Source organism: Lytechinus pictus, chromosome 5, assembly GCF_037042905.1.
Source record: "Lytechinus pictus isolate F3 Inbred chromosome 5, Lp3.0, whole genome shotgun sequence".
NCBI classification, from domain to species: domain Eukaryota; kingdom Metazoa; phylum Echinodermata; class Echinoidea; order Temnopleuroida; family Toxopneustidae; genus Lytechinus; species Lytechinus pictus.
In genome coordinates, this window is record NC_087249.1 from 32,623,703 (window position 1) to 32,646,638 (window position 22,936).

Consider the following 22,936-nt stretch of genomic DNA (forward strand, 5'->3'; position numbering starts at 1 on the left):
ATAAACAGTGACCAATTTCACATGGCAAGATTTATGTAGTCCCGAAATACGATTGGCCAGAAGTGGCCCTTCTTTGACAACTCTTTGCATCCATCTTTAGACAAGGAACAACATAACTTTCCCAATGATATGATTGGCCCAAATGCAAAGAAGTTCTCTGTGTATCTTTTGAAATGTACCTCCAGACTCTTAATGTAAGGTGGTCATGTTTAATAGGATGATTGGTCCCAAGTAGTCTCTGTTTATTTCCATCCTAAACAAATAATATAAACATGTAATGTAAGTCAGTCCTGAGCTTTGATTAGCTAGAGTAGTTTATGTACTATTATCAGACAAGGAGAAACATGGGATAGATAATGCATTTTCTTATACAATATTAAAGTTTATGTCATGGTACATGGACAACGGTGCTTAAAGTTAGTGAACCCCATCAGAAAATAAACATATTCAAAGTGTTCAAGGTCAGTCATGTTTTAGATATTGTGAAGTCAGGTGATGATATATTACATTCAATAAAGTTTGTTTCTCTGGGCTTGCCAAAATTTGTAGTGTTGTTGTCTACATTCAACATTTGGCAATGGAATGAGTGTATTTTTTTGGTGGGATCCAACTAACTTTTGAGTGCAACTGTAGGTTATAATATACATGTAGTTGAAGGAAGGGAATTTTTATTAAAAAATAGTATAGCTGAAAATTGAGAGGGAGATCTCTCAGCTGGTATTTTATTACCCTTTCCTTGTGTTTAAAATATCTGTTAATTTAAGATTCATCTTGGAGACTTGGTTACAAGTACTAAAGTCAACATCTTCTCAAAAGCTTTTGTACTCCAGCTTTGTTTAGTGACACAAACATTACACATAAATATAAGAGATGACATCACCGTGCTGTCATTTTTATTTCTTGCCTGTTAAAAAAAAATTCATGCTAGAAACTAGAAAGAAAAAAAGTTCAGAAAGAAAAGATGAATCGAAACTTAAAAACTTGGAGTGTATATTGAAAAATGAGGCCATTTTTAATGAAGAGGGAATCTTATGTAACAGTAAATGAACCTGTGTTGCTATGTGAGATGTATTGTGGAGATGGAATGAAAGATGAGATCATGACAATGTATTTGGATTGTGAGGAGGGAAAGAAGGATGAGATGAGTTGGAATGGAAATAAACAAGTTGAATGTAAACAATAAAGTATGGAAAGCCAAATGTAAGAGTACAGATTAAATAAATAAACCCAGCAAAATTTACTGTTACATTACAAAACCTTGAAATGTTACGACTTTATTATTTTTCACCCAAAGGTTTTATTTCATCTCTATTACAATCCATATTCTCTTCGGATAGACTTGAGTTTTGAAGGCCAAGACACAAGTTGATCAAACTCTACTAAGATCACATATCACCCTGTCTTCTACAATGGACATTTAAAAAATCAAGAAATGTATCAAATCCCAATACTAATATTTCCATACTAATTAATATGAAAGTTTAGACCCTAATTTACTTGTACGTTTTTCTCATTTCTCCCTTTATATGTTTATTGTTTACATTGTATTCTGTGTAAAGATACTTAAAATGGATTATTATATATATCTAGCCCTTTCATGTACTGTGCTGGACTTAGCTTTCAATAGCACACAATAGAAGAAGGTATGAAGGGCTCTGAAATTCACTTTTCTGACATAGAAAAAATCAGTCACTACACATTTGTAAGGTTTTGAAAAAATACATTATAGTCCAATATTGTTCACATTTAATTGCTATACTTCAAAATTCAAAAAGGTTTTTTAATACGGTACTCTAAGATTCTGTTCGACCCATATTTACTTTTTTTGCAAGCTTGCTTGTATACTTACAAAGGGGCTTTCAACATATTTATCAAGTACTTGGACCTACACCACGATGAGTTATGGTTTCAGGTCAAGATTTGTGAATATTGCAAGAACCATTTAATACAGTAAATTTAAGTAAAATAATTATGAAAATGATTGGAACATTGCCATCATTTTCCTCAACATGTGGCATCATAAGATTGCTATGCACACTGTACGCATTTAAAAGTAATGATCGAGTCAGCCTGATCATACTTTGGTTCTCTGACATACATGTATATAACATAGCAGTATAGGCCTGTATTCATTGTCTCTAGAGAGTTTTCTGATACAACCGCACATAATTCCTAGAATATATGTATGTGTTTGAATGGCTTAGTTTTAATTTAAATTTATACACATAAATTTTGCATGAAAGGACTTTAGAATATTATTCACATTTTCTCCCCCAATAATTCAATCAAGCTTAATAATCTCATATTCTGTTTGACCAATATTCGTTTTTTGCAAGCTTGTTTGCATACTTGCAATTACAAAGGGCCTTTCAGCATATTTATCAAGTGCTTTGGACCTATATCATGATAATGATGTATAATGATTAAGATTGCTTTCAATTCTATTCAAGTTCTGTTGATTATATGAACACTGCATTAAAAAGAACCAATTCAATAAATTTTAGTAATAAGAATAAGAATGTCATTGTTTACATTCATGACATTATTCATATTGCATTCATCTTGTAAAGGTGAATAGTGATTATTGACCTGATAGACCAGCTTAATCATCTGCAGTCCTCTAATATATTTTGTCTTCTTTTTAACAGTTCTTTTCTAGAGAAAGCCATGATCAGAGGAAGGCCTGATAATGCTTTCTGTCGGATGGAACGAGGGGAATCTACTGCAAGACAGGTAAATTTCAGCCAATCATATTGCAATGAAAAGGGTTTTTACATATTTCACATAAAACCGTTAATCAATGAAAGGAGGACATAAATTATGGACATTATCTTGGTTACCCCAGTTTAATTCACCCATGAATGTGTTTCACCAACATTTTTGTCAGACTAGTTGTCAAATTGACAACTTTCCTTGTTTTTAATTTGCTAAGATGCATAGTTGATTGACTATGATTGTTAGATAGTGCTGAAATAATCATTAAATTGCCAACTGTATACAATTTCTGTCTATTCAATGCATCTAGCCATTTACAATTAGAAGGATAATGTTGGAGAAAAATAAATCAAGAAATCATCTCTGAATCTCTCTTTTTTTATATCAAGATCTATTAAAGGGAAATTATGGTTATGGCAATGGCAATGGTAAAGATAACAATAAGCATAAAGCTGAAATTTGTATGTTTGGTGTAATTTTTTTTAGAGTTTAATTGAAAAAGCCCACTAAGAATGATATGGCTCTTTCGATGCACCTAAATTCAAAACCTTTTTTTTTATTCTGGAATTTTCAGATTGTATGTTTACTTCCATGCTTGCATTCCTTTGTGCATTTAATGTGATTTTTAACTGAATTATGGTTGTCTTTTTCCCTATAAATGTTGATGATTCCAAATTCTTGCAGCATGTGCTTATTCTTATGTGCATTATAATCAACTTTTCAAAAAGAAATCTTCCACAATGCTATCTCATGACAGGTAATAACTTTATCTGTAATGAAAATGAATGTACCGCAGTGAAATGCAGTCTATCGTATCATTTCTCTTCACGTATGCTCAATCTTCCGAACCAGTTTGCAGAAGAGTTCAACAAGGATTGTCAGGATCTGTCCAAGGAAGAGGGCCAAGAGCTTCCCAAAGAGTTCAATGCCAGCAGCATGTTTGATACCTTCATGAATATTAAGATGGTCCCACAAATGCTGAATGCTGTCACTGTCCTTAAGCAAAATGGTAATGTGGGCTTGAACCCTGCATCATGCGTTTAATTTTGGTTTTCTCAAAGTGCATATTGTTGTTGCAAGTATTATTGAGAAGGGGGCCGGGCACTCAACTCTACTGTTGTACATTCTCTACTCTATTGTACACATTGCAACCTATGTTTAAAAAAAAAAAAAACTCCAATAATGCTCTGTTACGTTATTCATCAACCATATCCTATTTATATTTTCATTTCTTCTTGTTAATTAGACCCTCTAAATAAAGGTAAAATTTTATTCAATTTCCAGAAACGTACCACTTTTTCTGATATGTTTGTGATTCTGAAACCCTTTTGTCACACACATCTGGCGAGCATTTCCTGAAAGGACTTGTCGCATGTTTTATCTGACAAGTTGTGTTTTGTTCAACAGTTTCCATAGTGACAGTGCTTCTCAGCCAATCAAAATCAATGAAAGTCGTCAGATGTGACAAATATTGCTGAAACTCTGCCCAGGCCTCAACCAGCAAAAACTATTTGTGTACAAGAATATAGTTGAGTGGGCCCTTGGGCAGGGCGATTGAAAGAGAGAGAGAGAGTGTGTGTGTGTGTGTGAGGGTGTGTGTCTCTGTGTGTAGTAGGAGTAAGCATCTAAGATGGTCAAGAATTGTCAAAGAAATTTACTTTAGTTAACTTGATTCATTAAAATTTTTTTATTGTTTTTGTTCATCACCTGTTTATTGTATCTACTTCAAACTGTTATTGGACAGATGAATTCATTTCTCTTTTTGATCTTATATTAGGCATAAAAACAGCGGCAGTTACCAACAACTATATTGATGATCGAGAGAAGAATTCAGTAGGTGCTGGGGTCATGACGGCTCTTAGCTCCTTCTACTTTGATCACTTTGTGGAATCCTGTCGGTTTGGGAAACGTAAACCGGACCCAAGTATCTTCACTGAAGCTCTCCAGAAGCTAGGTGTTCAGGCACAAGAGGTTTGTGAAAAATTTGAAGAAAAAAAAATTGACAGTGGTTGAGAAAGTTCATAAATAACAACAATGGTGCCATTATTATTATTATTGTTATCATTATCATTATTATTATTGTTGTTATTATTACTATCGTTTGTTTATTTATTTATTTATTTATATATATATATATATATATATATATATATATATATATATATATATATATTTATTTGGCATACTCAAATATGTAAGGAACATATACAAGCAATAGGATAAGGAGAGTCACATGAATACTGGGAAAACAAAAAGATGTATAACCGGTTTTTCTTGGAAAGTGGAACAATGGATTTTAACAGCTTTGCCTTCAAGATATAATTTTGGATTTTGGATATTGCTTCTTCTAAAAAAGAGAATGATACAAAGATCATTGGTTTCGTCCCGGGGGGCCACTTACATTGACGAATGGATACCATGCGCGACCAAAAAAAAAACGTAAAAAGGATTTTTCAAGATAGGGTACGTTAGGTACGTAACGTAATAAAGGGTTTCAAAAACACTAAAATAATGAAAAAAGGGTATCTATTTTTTGCTAGGAAAGCTTCATGTTCAGGGTCAAATTTGCGAGGGTATAAAAATTAAGACTAAAATGTTTTATAAAGAATATACTAATTTCCCCAAGAGTCAACACTATGTGTTTAGAGTACGATTTTGCGCGAGGTGTGGGAGATGGGGCTGTACTAAACCCAATGATGTAGGTAAAGGTAAAACCGACGACCGACGTCCGTGACATAACAATCAAAATATCGTTGTACTTGTTTAGGGGTTCAATTCTGGGAATATTTGCCAATAGTATCATTTTGTTTCCAATACTTGTTCAGGGTAGGTTTTCACACGACAATACTTGTTAAAGGGTGCATTTTCAGAATATGGAAAATACGTGTTTAGGGTGCTTTTCGAGATCCCATTGTCGAGCATGGTATCCACTCGTCAATGGAAGTGGCCCCCGGGGGTTTTGCTGTGCAGAAGCTGTAATTTGATTCCATGCCTATATTAAAAATTCAGTAATATTCATATTTCACAAATTTGGGCTACAGATGCGAAGAATTGTGTTTGGATTGACTGATGGCTTAAAATCAAGTGTTTTGCTTTTCCTGTGACACCTTGTATAACATTGATGTACAAACCTCTTTGATATAAAAAAACAAATAGGCAGTCGGTCTGCAAGCCCCTATGTTAATGAGCAAATGAGCAAGATTTATCCAAGTCTTCTCATGGCTGAATTCATGTCCCTGCAAATCTCGTGAATTGTGAGACTTTCTTTCTCAAAGGATTTAACCACTTTCTTCTTGGGTAAAATTGATTATTTTTTGTAGCATATGAAAGAGTAAACATTACTCTTTTACACTGATCATTTCTTTTGAATAAAATATTTTAATAAATAAGTGAATTTCAGGCATGAAAAGATGCCTCAAATAGCATTTTCTTCCTCTGTTTTCTCTTGCAAATTGTGCAAAATTTTGTGTTTTGGGCACAAATACTATTTATATCATCAGAAAGCTAAAATCTATACTTTCTTACAATGTCACTCATGATATGTGGCACCTTTTAGATGGGTCAGCAGCCAGCTTTTTCCACCAAAATGCAAGATGAGATTTCTGAAATTTCTGAGTAGCATAAAATCCACAGTTCTGATTGGTTGAACAGTGTTTTCAAAACAACAGGCGCGGGTAATTTGAAGAGATTACCACATGGTGAGTGTGACCTTGCAGAGGCCCAGATTGGGAACATTGGAATTTGCGTGGGTGTGTGGTCTCTATGACCAATCAGAGTGCAGTATTCTTCTTTTAAAACTGCTAATACCCTTTTTACACACGCTAAAATTTCCTTAACCCCGTACTATAGGTGGGGCTAAATTGCCATTTAGCCCCACCTATAGTACGGGGTTAAGCTTAGCCCACTTTCGTTTTACACAGCATTTTTGCAAAGTGGGCTAACCCCACCTTTAGTACGGGACTATTTGGCCCTGCAAAAAAGCAGGGTTATCCCAGCAATTGCGGTGCTAAGAGCGATAGTACGGGGTTAAGATCGCTAGTGTAAAACGAAAGTGGGCTAAGCTTAACCCCGTACTATAGGTGGGGCTAAATGGCAGTTTAGCCCCACTTATAGTACGGGGTTAAGGAAATTTTAGCGTGTGTAGAAAGGGTACGAGTGAATGAGCTACCACTAGTCCGGGGTTAGCGAGTTTCGTGTGTGAAAAGCAAGCATTCCTTATCCGGGGTTAGCAATAACAATTTGGCATGTGTGAAAAGGAAAAAAAATAGTACGGGGTTAAGGATAGTACGGGGTTAGCGATAGTCCGGGGCTAAGAAAATCCTGTGTAAAAAGGGTATAAATGTACTTGGGCCTATGAAAAGCTGGCTGCTGACCCATCTAAGCTTCTTATAAAAGTTAAATAAGTTTAAAGCTTAGATCTTCAGCTTTATCATGATCTAAAAATTATTTGGGCCCAACCAGAAATTAAGTGTTAAAACAACAACTTTTTTGCATGAATATAATTATTTTGTTTCTTGTTTTAGATCAAAAGTTTCACATACATTACAAGATCTTTTAAAAATCCAGACACGTGACCTGAAAGAATGATCTTTCTTCTTTATAAAGGTACCAAAAACATGAAATTTGGTCAATATTTAGAGCAGCAATGACCGAATAAAAAGAGGTGTTTTCGTCCGCACCAAGCTCATTAACAATGCAAAAACCCTCTAGTCATGAATATCACTGGGATAAAAGAAGCTACTTTTTGAGGGCTTGCCGACTGACTGTAGGGGTTCTGTAACTCAGCTGTTAGGAGCATTTCATAAAAAGATATGTTGATTGTTTTAGCTGTCAAAGTCGGTTATATCCAACATTCACCATAGTAACAGTCTGACACCTGTGCCTCTCAGCCAATCAAAACAAGGGGAAATTATCAGACGTGATAAGCTGTTAGATCCGACAATGTTAGATCCAACAACATTCTGTGATTTTGATCGGCCGAGAAGCACAGTTCCTATCATGACTGCCAGATAAAACATACTTTGTCAGATCCTTTCATCAGGCTTGTAATCACTTCCAAAATGGCAATGGCTTATCAAGATGCTCACAGCATTATCTGATGTCTTACAGACAGTGTTTCTGGATGACCTTGGACCTAATGTAAAAGCTGCAAGAGAAATGGGTATCTCAACCATCCTTGTGAAGGATCCGTCTGCTGCCCTCAAGGAACTACAGGAAGTCACCGGTATAGACGTAAGTCAGACGATAAGAAAAATAATAATTTTACTCTGTTTAGTAGGAAGGGGACGACATTAAAAGTGATCAATGATGATAATGAAAGCTGGATTTTTAAATACAATGCCTTTTCCAGAGGATAGTTTTTATTGTAAACCAGTAATATTTTATTACAGAAAGCACAAAAACATCATAACGTTCATGTGCGAAATACTACCATCACTCATCCAGAAAACAATTTTTTAACCTGTAATGCATCTTTAGGTCTGGACATATGCCTGGGGGCAATTTCATGTACCTGTTTGTAAGTTACACCCATTTTTGTGTTGAATGAGATAACCTTAATTTTCCCTGTTTTAGCAATATAAGAGTATGTTTTCTATAACCCAAATCAAACTCTGAAAAATATTGAATTTTTTATTCAGACACTTTTTGATAATGAGAATTTTCGTCTTCAAGGATCAAATTTCAACTCAGCAAATGGAAATCAAAATGATTAAGAATCTGATTAATAACACCCAACAAAGTGTTACTTCTCTGCTTTACACAGTAAAAATATTTATACAATGTTGTTTATTACATGAACCTTACAGTAGTTGTTTAAACATTTTAAATAAGTATTAAATCTTAAACAACAAACTTTTAATTTTTAGTTTTTAATTCTCAACAAATTAAGCATGGTTGTTTAAAGTTTTAAACTTTGTAACTTACTGTAAAGTTCATATAGTAAATAGTGTGGTATAAACACTGTGTTTTTTTTAACTGTGATAGTCACATCACTTTTGGATATATATATTTCCCCATTTATTTTTCTCTATTTCAACTGCAACTTCTAGGTATGCCAAGAAGCCAAACCTATTTCTGTTCATCCTGACAGGGTCCCTCATTCTTATGCCACAACCAGGGTAAGTTTTGTAATTTATTCAGGACAGCAAATTATTTGAAGCTTTATTTATTAAGCTCTTTAAATCGGCAACAGAACTATAATTATTACTTCATTTTCCTTTCTTAGTTTTAGGTTGACATGTCACATGTGCAACATATCTATGTCTCACAATCAAGTAGAGATTGATGAATGATGACTGTAGGAGTTTGATGTCAATCTTAGTAGAAGAAAATAGTGATGTTGAATTTTTCCACAATTTTGCCAATTTGAGGACATTAGTGATTATTTTTCTTAGTGATATATGTTTTATTTTAAAAGTTTTGAACAAAAGTTACTTATGCAGTATACATTTAAAGGGGAATCCAGCCTGGGCCATAAAATGTTGTGTTAGGAAGGAGAAAAATAAATTAAACAGAATGGTGAAAGTTTGAAAGAAATCGGACAAGCAATAAGAAAGTTATAGCTGTTTTAAAGTTGAGATCACTAATACTATGTAGATTTCAAATTGGCAACTGGGTAAGTAAATTATGACAAGGGCAAGAACAACTTTCCCATAGGCCATGTACATTATTATCAGGGATTTGTGGTTTTCTCCTAAGAACCCATTCCCCAGGGGCAGTAATCTAAATATAACCCAGGTAGTATATTGTTTTATGTCCTCATGAAAGACAAATATAATTTGAAATAAAACTTTTAGGAAAAATGAAATTTTAGCCAAAATATGTATTGGAGTACATGGAAGAGTAGTCCTTGCCTTACATCACTATGAAATCCCATATGCTGCCAATTTGAAGTCTCCATGGGTATAGTGATTACCAATATTTACAACTTTTAAAAATTCATAACTTTCTTGTTGTTTGTCCAATATTGTTCAAACTTTCACCTATCAACTTGTCTTATTTTTCTTATCCTTACAAAACAATTTTTTATTTGGGTTGGATTCCCCTTTAAATAGGCATAGTATATGTTTTACTTTTATTTCTTTTCTATATTTCAAATATTTTTCAATAGTGCTCTGCATCAAAAGATATCAGGCCATAATTATCACAAAACATATAGCATCCTGGTTTATCCAGTGAAATTTATGTATAATTTGATCTCCAGATCAATAACATACTTGGGTTCTTTTTCATATAATTCAAGCATAATCCATCAGATAATGATCAAGGAAATTGCCCAAAAAATGGTGATTGTACAAACTTAGAAATTTAGAGGCATGTTCCAATTTTTTTTTAAAGATTTTTATCATGCACTTTCTTCACTTGTCATATCTTTAATAATTTTACAGTAGTTACAATAATGTAAATGAATGAATAAATAGTATGTGATAGATCTCATATTGGTATACCTCTTTTTGCTAATTAAAAGAAAATGGAATTGGTAGTGATGTGCAGATTATGTATTTTCATGTGATAATCATTGTTGACAATACAATATAGATCTAAATTCAAATATATTGATGTTTTCCTTTAGAGTGGAGTGAAGTTCCATTATGTTGATGTTGGTAGTGGTCCACCGGTCATCTTTTGTCACGGGTTCCCCGAATCATGGTATGAATGGAAATCTCAGGTAAGAGGGGTCATATGGCTGAGGTCACTTATTTACAGTTACATATCTCAGGTTTAACTCAGTGTCATTATTTTGTCATGTCTTGTCTTGATCAGATTTAAGTAGGAGTTGATATTATAACATGAATTTCACAATCATGATGGAGGTTTGAAGACAAAACAAGTACGCCTACAACCATACCATGTTTAATATATCGGTTCTTGTCCGATCACTGTGAAAGTAATTCTAATGTGATGCTTTTTTAAAAACTAATTGCCACGTTTTCAGCCCAGGATGTCAAATTGCAAAAATAATCAATTTAACTTAAAGAATGTATAAACTTTGGTAGCCAATTGTACATGAATGTTAGAAGAATTATTTATATTTCCCAAGTTTTATTATTGAATCTCCAACTTATCCATCTCTTCCTCAAGAAATAAAATCAAAATCAATTTGATAACAATCTTAGAATATGTTACTTAAGATTAAGCAAATAAAGAAAATATTTATTCAATAATTCAAGAAAAGTATTCATTGAAAAGAAAATGAATTTAATGATGTTTTTTAGATCCCTGCCGTAGCTGCTGCAGGTTTCCGTGTGATTGCGATGGACATGAAAGGATATGGAGAGAGCAGTAATCCACCAGGTTTGCAAGTTTGAACATTCATTTTGTTTTTGGACTATTGAGCTGAAATAAGATATCTCTACCGTTAGTGATTTATGTAACAACTGGCTGTCCATACTTAAACCACAACTTTAAACCTGAGTTTAACTTAAACCCGACTTTAGAATACGGGCCTCTGTATAACAAAGAAATCCTATATAAACTAAATATACAAATGGACTTATTTTGTACATGTATGTTGCAGGCTTTGATAGTTATACAGTGCATCCCACAAAAAAACGAAACCGAGATTTATCGTTGATTGATCATACCTTAATCACAAATACAATAGAAAAATAAACTATCATTGTAAAGCACAGAGTCTCCTTTTTCATCTGAAATAACCTAGATTATTCCTCATTCACGCATGAGTGAGTAAAAACAATTTGAAGAATGGATACCAAAAAGTCACTTGGCGGGCGGTATCTGGGTTTCAAAAAGAAAATCACATTTGTAAAAACTTCAATATCTGCTCTTTAATTTGATACCTTAATTGCAGAAAATGGTCATGAAATGGCAAAGTTCTGTTTATGTGAAATAAGGTTTTAATTTTAATAATTTCATAAAATGAAGAGGTTTTACAGGAGAGATCTCAGAATCACTCGACACTCTGCTTTGCTGACGATCAGCCAAGCATAAGGTCTTGTTAACCGTGCGATAGCTTCAATAGGAAATCGGTGAAAACATGTTTGTTTAATGAAATTGTTGAAATATGAGCATTGTTTCAAAGGAACAGGAATTTGTTATTTCTTGACCATTTTCTGTGATTGAGGTATCAAATTAAAGAGAAGATATTGAACTTTTTAGGCATGTGATTTTCGTTTTGAAATTTAGATACCCTCCCGCCAAATGACTTTTTGGAATACTTTCTTCAAATTGTTCTTGCTCACTCATGCCTGAACAAGGAATAATCTAGTAAGTTATTTTAGATGAAAGAGGAGATTCTAAGCTTTACAATGATGGGTCATTTGTCTATTGTTTTCGTGATTAAGGTATGGTAAATCATCGATAAATCTTTGTTTCATGTTTTGTGGGACGCACTGTATATTGCAGTACATTGTGTGGTAGAGTTGTGGTGTAGTGGTTCTGGCTCTGGCCTTGTAATCAGAGGGTCACATGATCGATCATCTTCCCCTCGTGGCCTAGCAACCTTTGGCAAGGAGTCAATCAACACTTTGTCACTGTCCTCCCAAGTCCTTAATGCATACCCTGTAAGATGTGAAAGTTATTGTAGCTTTTCCTGCATTGTATGCAATTAATGCATCTCAATGGGGACTGGCTGGTCTACTTTCCAGGTTGTGGAAGATGGGCACAAGTTCTGTTCAGGAATGTCTGATAGAATCCGATGACCAGGGTAATAATATATCATTAAGTGCTTAGATGCATACAATTTTAGCCTTAAGTGCTTTATAAATAACCAGGGGCCTGTAACACAAAGCTTAGCAATGATCGTAGAACAATGGATTCCATTGACTACAATGTACAATCAGTTGTGAAAATCAAGCGTACGATCAATTGCTAACCTTTGTGTTAGGGGACCCAGAAAATTATACTTATTATTATTATGCTAAAATCCTCTCTTTTCTTTTGTTAAAACTTTTATTTCTTTGTTATATTTTTTTCTCCAGAAATTGAGGAGTACACAACAGAAAGGATGTGTAAGGTAAAGTCTTCAAACAATGATTTTGATTTTATAAGAAAGCATTTTAGTCTAATACTGATTTATGTCTACTGCTAGTCTACAACTACGACTCCACATTCTTGTCAAGTTCACTTCGCTGACTTCACCAACTTGAAACATTACATTTGAAGGAGGGAAGACGGGAGGGGGAATAACTACAAACTGATACTGCTGCAGTTACTGCTGTACACACTAATATTGGTCTATATTGTACAATGTACTCCTATTCTACTCTCCAATCCCTACTCTTCCTCTTTATTAGGATTGCGAAATGTCTTAAAGGGGAATCCAACCCAAATAAAAACTTGTTTTTATAAGAAAAAGAAAAATCAGACAAGTTGATAGGTGAAAGTTTGAACCATATTGGACAAACAACAAGAAAGTTATGAATTTTTAAAAGTTGTAATCACTATACTCATGGAGACTTCAAATTGGCCGCATTTGGGATGTCATAGTGATGTAAGGCAAGGACTACTCTTCCATGTACTCCAATACATATTATGGCTAAAATGTCATTTTCCCCAAAAGTTTTACTTTAAAATTTTTTTTTTTTCATGAGGACATTAAACAATATACTACCTGGGTTATATTTAGATTACTGCCCCAGGGGAATGGATACTTAGGAGAAAACCACAAATCCCTGATAATAAAGTACATGGCCTATGGGAAAGTTGTCCTTGCCCCTTGTCATAATTTACTTACCCAGTTGCCAATTTGAAATGTACATACTATTAGTGATCTCAATTTTAAAGCAGCTATAACTTTCTTATTGCTTGTCCGATTTCTTTCAACTTTCACCATTCTGTTTAATTTATTTTTCTCCTTCCCAACACAACATTTTATGTCCAAGGCTGGATTCCCCTTTAATTTGCACTTTTCACAACCCCACAGATCCTTTTATTTTTCTCTCTTTCATTGCAAGTATGCCCTTTTCTGCATTAAGAGAAAGGGGGGGGGGGAGATATCAAAGCATATGAAGAGAGATTATGTATATTCAAAATTTTGATATTTACAAATGGTTCACCGTTTTCTCTTTCTTAGGACATGGCTGAATTCATGGATGTCTTGGTAAGTTTAATTAAAAGTTTATTCAAATAAATCTGAGATGTTTCACAGAGAGTAGTGCATTCTTCAGCAATATTTTTATAGTTATTTGGCCTTGTGAAGCAAGTAATTCTGTTACCTGTATGTAATTAAACATGTACTGCATGTGTTAAACTCTTAAAATTGCTATCTGAATATGCACGTACAAATTCTTGATAAATTTACCTATCACGATGATTCTGTTTCTGCAACTTATGGCAATGTTTGGTGCAAGGCCATGGTGTATTGAAATCAGACAAATAGTGGTACCAACCATAGCAACAAACATGAATTTAACACCCTATAACAAAAACCTGCATTCAGTATGGGAAACTGCTAAACTTACCTGCTAAGTCAAGTACCCTCAATGCACAAAAGCTTATTAACCATCTTTTCAAGACTACCTCCATGAATTTGAGCATTTTTTACCAGTACCTCCAACAACCATTCTGTCATCTCTTTTTAGACTTACAATATATTATTGTGTTATATTTCTTATTAATGGTTATATATATCCAATACTGATTATTATTTGTTGTTTTTTATATTCTTGGCAGTGCATCCCTCAAGCTACTTTCATTGGTCATGACTGGGGTGGTATGTTTGTATGGAACTTTGCTACTCACTATGCAGACAGGGTCAGGTAACACAAGCGCATTCCCTATGGTTTTTACTTTTCACTGTATATCTAATTTATGGCAAAATTTACCAGCCTGTTTAAGCTGGTATTCTGATAGCCATGGTTTAGGTATCTGGGTTAACTTAGACTGTGCTATTATGGAGTGCCAGTTGTCAACTTATTCACCAATTGAACATTATTCTTATCCTGCTACAAACAAGTTTTAAAAAACTTGAGTCATTAAAGGAGACGAATACAAATGTATAATGATTATGAATTAATGAATTTATTAACTGCCACAAATATGGAAGAAATACAGTATTATGAAGCCAGCATTCCATAGGAGTTTGGTTTAGAATCATAGTTTAGACTAGGTTTAAATGTAGGTTTAATCATTAGAATATCACCCTCATAGTTTGAATAATTCAATTCAATTCAAAGTCTTCTTTATTCGCATAAGAATGCACATACAAATATTAAAAAATATGTTTTCCAATTTACAAAACAAACATATTCAATATATAAAAAATATTTTGAAAACATTCATTAAAAAAAAAAAAAAAACAATCCCGAGATGGGACCAGGAATTAATGGAATTAATATACATGTAGGCACAGAAAGCCAATCAGTTCCTTCAATTCACTTTCAGTTAAACAAGATACATCCCTTTCATCCCTCATTGTAATGAGTTTTCTAATTTGCTCAACCTTGCGATCCACATTACATTGTAGCTAAGTTGCATTGAACTTTATTCCACTGCCTATTTACCTGTCTAGGGTCCATCATATATTTACTATTCAAGTATTTGATATTCCCTCCAAGCACAGAAAATGAACCAAACTGACTCATTTTTGTTATATATGATACTATAAAGTGAGATGACAAGACATAATTTAAGCATCTTCTATGAAACCACAATTTTATGCACATCGTTTTGGCCAAAAAGGGTAATGATTATGCTGATAATAATAGCATTTATTCTTTTCACCTTTGTATTTTAAGTGTTTACATTGAACATATAAACTGAATATAATATTAGGTTACATTGACATAAAATGATAGACAAGCATACATGATCAATAGATGAATAAAATCTCTATTTTTTCCTAAAAGGAGGTGGGGGAACAGGAGTTCATAATTACATGGTTTAATTACCTGTTAGAATGTCACTTTTTACATCCATCCCCTGTATGAAAAGCTTGTATATGTAAACCATAAATGCTTTTTATAACTATATGAGTACATTTTGAAAGGCAAGATCCTTACGCTTAACTCTTTATATCAAATGAGAAAAAGAGCATTATGAAGTTTGATTATCCGTGCACTGGTGTGAACAGAATATTGCATACTGAAAATAGTCAAAATATTAATTGCAGTCAACCTCACCTAAGTTAAATCCAAAGATACTTTCAAAGATATTTTCAAGACCCTTTATTTTATGATCTAGATTCATTCTTTAGCATTTTTTTCTGCTACATTGAAGGTAAGTTGAATGTGTTAAGGTTGCAGATATTTTATAAGTTGTCATAGAATTGGCTTTATCAAGTTTAAGTTTGCCTGTGTAATATTATTTGTGTTTTGTTATACGTAATATCTTTATTATTTTGACAGCTTAATTAAGAACACTAATACATTGCTGTTTGAATCTTTCCCATGGCAGTGCTGTAGGTGGTATCTGCACCCCTTACTTTCCCGCTCAAAACATTATGAACCCTGTAGAGAAGATGAAGAAAGATCCAGGATTGTATGACTATCAGCTTTACTTCAATCAAGTGGTATGACCCTCTCCTGAAGTCCCCCCCCCCCACTAAAAAATGTATAGATTGGTGAATGGAAAGGTATTCAAAATTATTTAAGATAATAATAGTGATGAAGTGATAATGTAGCAATGATGATGATGCAGTCTAGTGACAAAAGGAAGCAACTCTGTGCAAAGACTTTCTTAGTAAATGAGAAAAATGTGTCATTGTTTTATGTGGAAATGTACAGTTATTTGCTTTTGAAACACCTATAATTCAGAAGTTGAGGGATATGTGAATCCAATTTCTTTAGCACCATGTCGAGCATACAGAAAATATCCAAAGTCAAGAAAAAAGTTCATTTTGAAAAAAAATCAAAGTTGCTTCCTTTTGTCATGGGACTGCAGAATGAATGTAATGATAATAACAATCATAGTAGGTAACGATATTGAGAGTGAATAAGGCTTGATTCATTAAAGTAAATTAAATACCCATGTGTGCATAACTCGAAAGTAGGTATAGGTTAGAGAAACAATGATAATGTTCATTCAAATAATAGTGTACAAAATAGTAAAAGTGGTAGTTAAATAGAAACCGAAAATGATTTGAAACTCTTTGTACATTCATGTATATGGAATTGATTTTGTTCACAATTTAATGACCATTCGGGGGTCAATAACATATATCTTTAAAAATAGTGATTTGAAATTTGATCAAAAAAAAGTTTTCTTGATTGCTATAAGGGGATTAATGTGTTGCCAAGGGACACTTGGTAGCTACTTATTTCAATCTGCTGCTGTTAGTGCTATACTTTTCATGTAGTCAAGTCATCATTCATTGACTGTTCGCATTATACGCAGGGAGTAGCTGAAGCCGAACTTGAAGCCAACATAGAGAAATTCATCAAAGCTTTCATAAGACGCCCTCTGGAGGTGAGTGATAGGATGTTTACAGAAAACTGTCAACCTTTTTCTATTGTTTTTTATTCTGATATTTTTTTGTAGCTGTATATTACTTGCATTGTACATACACAATAACAAGATGTACCCGTAGTGTGTACAAAATTAATTCCCTAATTATTTCTGTTGACAATTTTTTTTTTACAGATAATAGTTTACTTTTTTGAAAGATTTTACCTATTTGATTATTTTTAATTTTTAACAAATTAACCATTTCGAGTTACTTTATAATATATTTTCTTTTCCTCTGGTACTTTATGCTCCCGTTTAATACTTTATGTTTGATATGCCATGTCTGTATCAGTAATGGGACCATGTCTTGGGCTCTCTTTTCTTATGTCTCAATCAATGTATAAAATGTATCTATATTGTTATTTTATATACTGTCCCTTTATTGCTTTTTGTTCTGTAAAGTATTGCAAAACAACAATGTACATGTATATTGCACAAATTATTCAAGGAAAAAAAAAAGAATTGCTCATTGCATTCTTTTTATGTGTTATTAAAAAAGGTTTCATTATTTGTGGTCATATTGAAATGACAGATTTTGGTGAAAAAAAAACTGTGTGTCATAACTCAACTCGTATTAATTTCATTTTTTTCTTCTTTATTTTCCTCTCCAATTTTGTTTTTATAGTATTAGATGAAGGAAATTCCTGCATTTGTATGAACAATAAATGATGAAACAATGCATGGTATTAATAGTAGTAGTAGTAGTATTTATTTCCGTATTAAAAGCACAATTATATACAATAAAATACGGTGGATAGCCCACATTCAGCGTGACTGGCACAGTCACGCTGGTCTTCCGTGGGGTCCATAACATTTGACATTAACGTATAATTTAGACACAATATAACCACATTAAAATAACAGATGTACAGAAGATAAATGAAAATACAAATATCAACAGTAAACATATTTAGATAAAACACCGCAAAAAAAAAAGAAAAAAAAAAAAAAAAAAAAGGAAGGGGTGCAAACCTAACAGGGAATGGGGGAGGGGGTACCGGAGTCCATGTGGCTACAGATCAACAATCTTAGATTAGAAAATGTTAATACTAGGGGATGATTTAATGTGAAGAGGAAGGGAATTATAAGCCATGGCGCTTTTATACTTGAAGGATCTTTTGAGGTAATTTGTTCTTGGTTTGGGTAATTTAAATTTGGTTCCGAAACGGGAGGGATACGTATGTGATACTAACTCAAATTCATTTCTTAAATATTTTGGAGATAGATTATTCATGATCTTATACATTTCTCTGTTATTTCTCTGTTATATATGAACAGGCAAAAGAAATTGGATTCACTGTTGCTGGAGTGAGAGCAAAAGGTATGTCAAGGTTATGTTTTCAGGTTGTCATTACACACACCCCCCCCCCCCCCCCCCCGGTATTGCATAATTAACAGTCAACCATCAACACCATAAATCATCTAGAAGTCATGAACATTGTTACAATCCAAAAATATCCTTAAAGCTTGCCACTGTTCTGGAGCTTGCTATGGTCTTGCATATCATATACATACACAACCCCCCTGCTGATAAGAGAATTACACTGGCTGAAAGTAAAAGTCTCTATCACATTTAAATGTCTCAATGAGCAAACTCCACCATACCTGTCAGACCTAACAATTTGCCAATCAAGGTACAACACTCATCATAATCATCATCATAATCCCTCTTCACATCCCACAGACATTCAAATCAATAGGTGATAGGTCATTTTCTGTGTTTTGCCCCAAAGTATTGAAATACATTACCTCATAAACTTAAACAATGTCCTTCTATTAATGTGTTCAAGAAGATGCTCAAGTCTCATTTGTTTTGATATATTGCAAGTAGTTTTTCATTTTGTGTAATTTTATTTTTAGTTTTTACAGATTGTATTTGTTTGTGTCATTTAATATGACACTTAATATGAAGTGATTATTATTATTATTATTATTATTAGTAGTAGTAGTAGTATATATCAGAAAGGAGCATGCTTATTGTCCGTATCGATTACAAGCATAAGCTTACTTTATTAGTTGACACAAACATGCTGTAGATTATAAACTATGATATTGCTGGCTTTCCATATTTGACAATTATTTCATACAATAATACAAGCCCACACAAGCTTTTTCAGAGGGGGTTCATCTTGTCAAAAAAATGGATTCTCATTGACAAAAACAAACAATAATGGAGGTAGAATTTGTTGACATTTGCCTCCTTGATAATTTGTCAAACAAAAATTGTCCAAGAACAGTAAATATTTTGCTATACGGGTTTGTTTATTTTAATTCTTAATTTATTTCTTTTATTTATTTTTATAATTATCATTCTATTTTTTTTATTTTTTAAATTGTTATTTGTTTATTTATTATTTTTTTTTTCATTTTATTTTTTATTTATTTATTTATTATTATTTATTTTTTAGGGGGGTTGCATCCCATATTTGTATTGCCCTGTAATATTAATGTGTAAAAAATGTTCCATGCTGTGCTTCCTTCAATTTCTATCACTTGTTATTATAATTTTTTTCAATCCACCCACTTGGTAGGTGGTATCTTGGCCGGTATTGCGGATGACATCAAACTCAGTACTCTCCTTACAGAAGATGATCTGAAATACTATGTCAAACAATTCAAAACATGTGGACTCAGGTAAGCATATACATAATAAATACTCGCTTGGCTGTTGAAATCTTGTATCTCAAAATTGAAGAAAAAATTGCTGACAGTTCGGGAAAAAAAGTTGCTTTTGAGAGTTTGTTATGACATCAACCTTCTTTTGCCTAGATGGTATTCTCTAAAGGAATTAGGAGACTGTTTTCAGACAATGGAGCTGTCCTAACAAATTTTGGATACAAGGCTTTTACAGCTCAGCAACTTAATAAATATGAGTGATAATTTTTGTAACAGGTGTTCGGTTCAGTGGAATTGAAGGAAGAACCAATCCCTCCCACTTCTACAAGAATAAATGTTCAGGATATTTTGGTGAAAATCACCCAGTTTTAAAAGGAGAAAAAGTAAAAAAACAGTAAAGATTATCGTGACATTTTAAATTGTAAAATGTTTCTCATGTTCTAGGACATTTTTTTCTGTTATGATTATTTGTGTATTGTAGTCAAAATAATCTGGCATGCTTAAACTCCATAAAAGGAAAAGTAAGGGCACCTTGTATTCGCATAACCCTGGTAATCTATGATAACTTGGCATGAAAATCCTCAAGACTATAGCATTTGAATAATCTAACTGTTACGTATCTATGGTCTAAATAAAATATCTGATCAGTCTCCTGCCCATTGACCAGTCTTCTCATTCTTGACTGCTAGGCTTTCCATGCAGCAGGGATCGAACGAGTGATAATTAATTATATAACCTGAATAAACATTTATTTATACTCTATTAAAAGGGTTGGTTCACACTTAAGTTATAACAGGCTCTCATTATACGTAAATGCATCTTTATATTCTTTTAACTTTTTAATCTTCCAGGAGCATGCTAAATTGGTATCGTGTAACAGAAGCTAACTGGAAATTTAGTCACCGTGCAATTGGTCGAAAGGTTTGTTTTTATTTTCCATTTCCTATGTTTTGGGTTACTTCTAATTCATTTTAAGAGTTATTTTGATAATTGGTTTAATGATTAGTTCCAAAAAAGTGTGACAGGGTTGTGTAGAATTGGTTTCCATTTTCTATTTCAAATGTAATTTCTCCAGAAGTCATTAGCCAGCTCATTCAGTAATTCATTCCCTCAGCAGTTTGTTTACCTTATATAAATGAATTCTAGGTTATGCCAACATATTTTGGATTTACTGATATATTCAATGATGTGCTCTTAATTCTGATTATTTCTGTTTTATATACCTCTTTAACAGTTATCATAGACTTTGGTTAATGTTGACAGATATTTGTCTTTGACCTTTGTATTGCGAGCCTTAAAGTCCATCTAAAGCTTTTTTATTGGATCAATAGTGTAGATTGTATTACATGTATATATGTTTCTGTTAAATTGTCAAATCCACTAAAAGTTTTAAATTTTTACCACTTTTAGGACAATCCTCATAAAAAGTCCTAATGAACTGGAACTTTTAGCAGATTTACCAAATATTAAGAAATGCTTTAAGATCTTAATCTTTTCTTACAGTGAAGTTTTCATGACAACAAATTTGATTTAGGCATACAATTATAATTATTAAGACAGTGACCCTCCGCAGTGGTTTCAAGTTGTACCCTCAATCCTAATGATAGTTCCACATTTATTTTCTCTTCCCCCCCCCCACAGTTGTACATGCCTGCCTTGATGGTAACCTGTGCCTGGGATAGGGTCCTTCCACCCTCAGCAAGCAAAGCCATGGATCCATTTGTAAGTACATTTGTAACAGTTACTCCCCCCCAAAAAAAAAAATATATATATAATTAAAAAAAAAATATATATATATATATATATCATAAAAATGAAAATGAAAAATGAAAAATGAATAAATAAATGAATAAAAAAATAAATAAATAGAAATAAATACATGACAATGAATAAATATAAGTAAATAAATAAAGAAATGAATAAATAATTAGTTAAATAAATAAATAGAATAAATAAATGAAATATAAATCAATCAATAAGTTATTGATGTTATCAATGGAAGGAGGAGATGGGGAATTTCACAGATCAATATATTGATATTATATAGCATGAGAATACATAAAGGTTTGTTCCTGTACAGCATTAAAAAAATCTGTCTAGTATTGATACATTCCTGTTATAGTTAGTCATCTAATAACTGTAAATGACACTAGAATAGCATCACTGCTGATACTAAGGAGGAAGGGAATGGAGGCAATATCCCACAAATGATCATAATTACTGGATTTTTTTTATAGTGAAAATTTAATTTACAGGGCAAACAGTTGAGTGATCCTTCATATTATTACTTATTTGACCTATTATTATTTTTATTGTGATTATCGTCATCATAATCATCATCTCTATCACCACCATTATCATCAAAATAATCTTCAGTGTCGTTAATATCACCATCATCATTGATATCACCATCATCATTGATATCACCATCATCATTGATATCACCATCATCCTTGATATCACCATCATCATTGATATCACCATCATCATTGATATCACCATCATCATTGATATCACCATCATTTATATCACTATCATCATTGATATCACCATCATCATTGATATCACCATCATCATTGATATCACCATCATCATTGATATCACCATCATTGATATCACCATCATCATTGATATCACCATCATCATTGATATCACCATCATCATTGATATCACCATCATCATTGATATCACCATCATCATTGATATCACCATCATCCTTGATATCACCATCATCACTGATATCACCATCATCATTGATATCACCATCATCCTTGATATCAACATCATCATTGATATCAACATCATCATTGATATCACCATCATCATTGATATCACCATCATCGTTGATATCACCATCATCATTGATATCACCATCATTGATATCACCATCATCATTGATATCAACATCGTCATTGATATCATCATCGTCATTGATATCAACATCATCATTGATATCACCATCATCATTGATATCACCATCATCATTGATACCACCATCATCATTGATATCACCATCATCATTGATATCACCATCATCATTGATACCACCATCATCATTGATATCACCATCATCATTGATATCACCATCATCATTGATATCACCATCATCATTGATATCACCATCATCATTGATATCACCATCATCATTGATATCACCATCATCATTGATATCACCATCATCATTGATATCACCATCATC

General features: G+C 32.9%; 1 protein-coding gene across 1 annotated transcript in view; it reads left to right on the forward strand.

Annotated features, from left to right (window-relative positions):
- LOC129261533 (bifunctional epoxide hydrolase 2-like) overlaps positions 1-22,936 on the forward strand; it is a 33,440-nt gene that overhangs the window by 2,955 nt on the left and 7,549 nt on the right. Inside the window, exons 2-17 of the mRNA XM_064100274.1 lie at positions 2,649-2,733; positions 3,568-3,724; positions 4,493-4,686; positions 7,825-7,947; positions 8,766-8,834; positions 10,289-10,384; positions 10,932-11,010; positions 12,657-12,691; positions 13,751-13,777; positions 14,350-14,435; positions 16,072-16,186; positions 17,011-17,082; positions 18,400-18,442; positions 19,653-19,755; positions 20,589-20,658; positions 21,379-21,459. Of these exons, the coding sequence (XP_063956344.1) occupies positions 2,649-2,733; positions 3,568-3,724; positions 4,493-4,686; positions 7,825-7,947; positions 8,766-8,834; positions 10,289-10,384; positions 10,932-11,010; positions 12,657-12,691; positions 13,751-13,777; positions 14,350-14,435; positions 16,072-16,186; positions 17,011-17,082; positions 18,400-18,442; positions 19,653-19,755; positions 20,589-20,658; positions 21,379-21,459 (1,435 nt within the window). The remainder of the gene's footprint in view (positions 1-2,648; positions 2,734-3,567; positions 3,725-4,492; positions 4,687-7,824; positions 7,948-8,765; positions 8,835-10,288; positions 10,385-10,931; positions 11,011-12,656; positions 12,692-13,750; positions 13,778-14,349; positions 14,436-16,071; positions 16,187-17,010; positions 17,083-18,399; positions 18,443-19,652; positions 19,756-20,588; positions 20,659-21,378; positions 21,460-22,936) is intronic.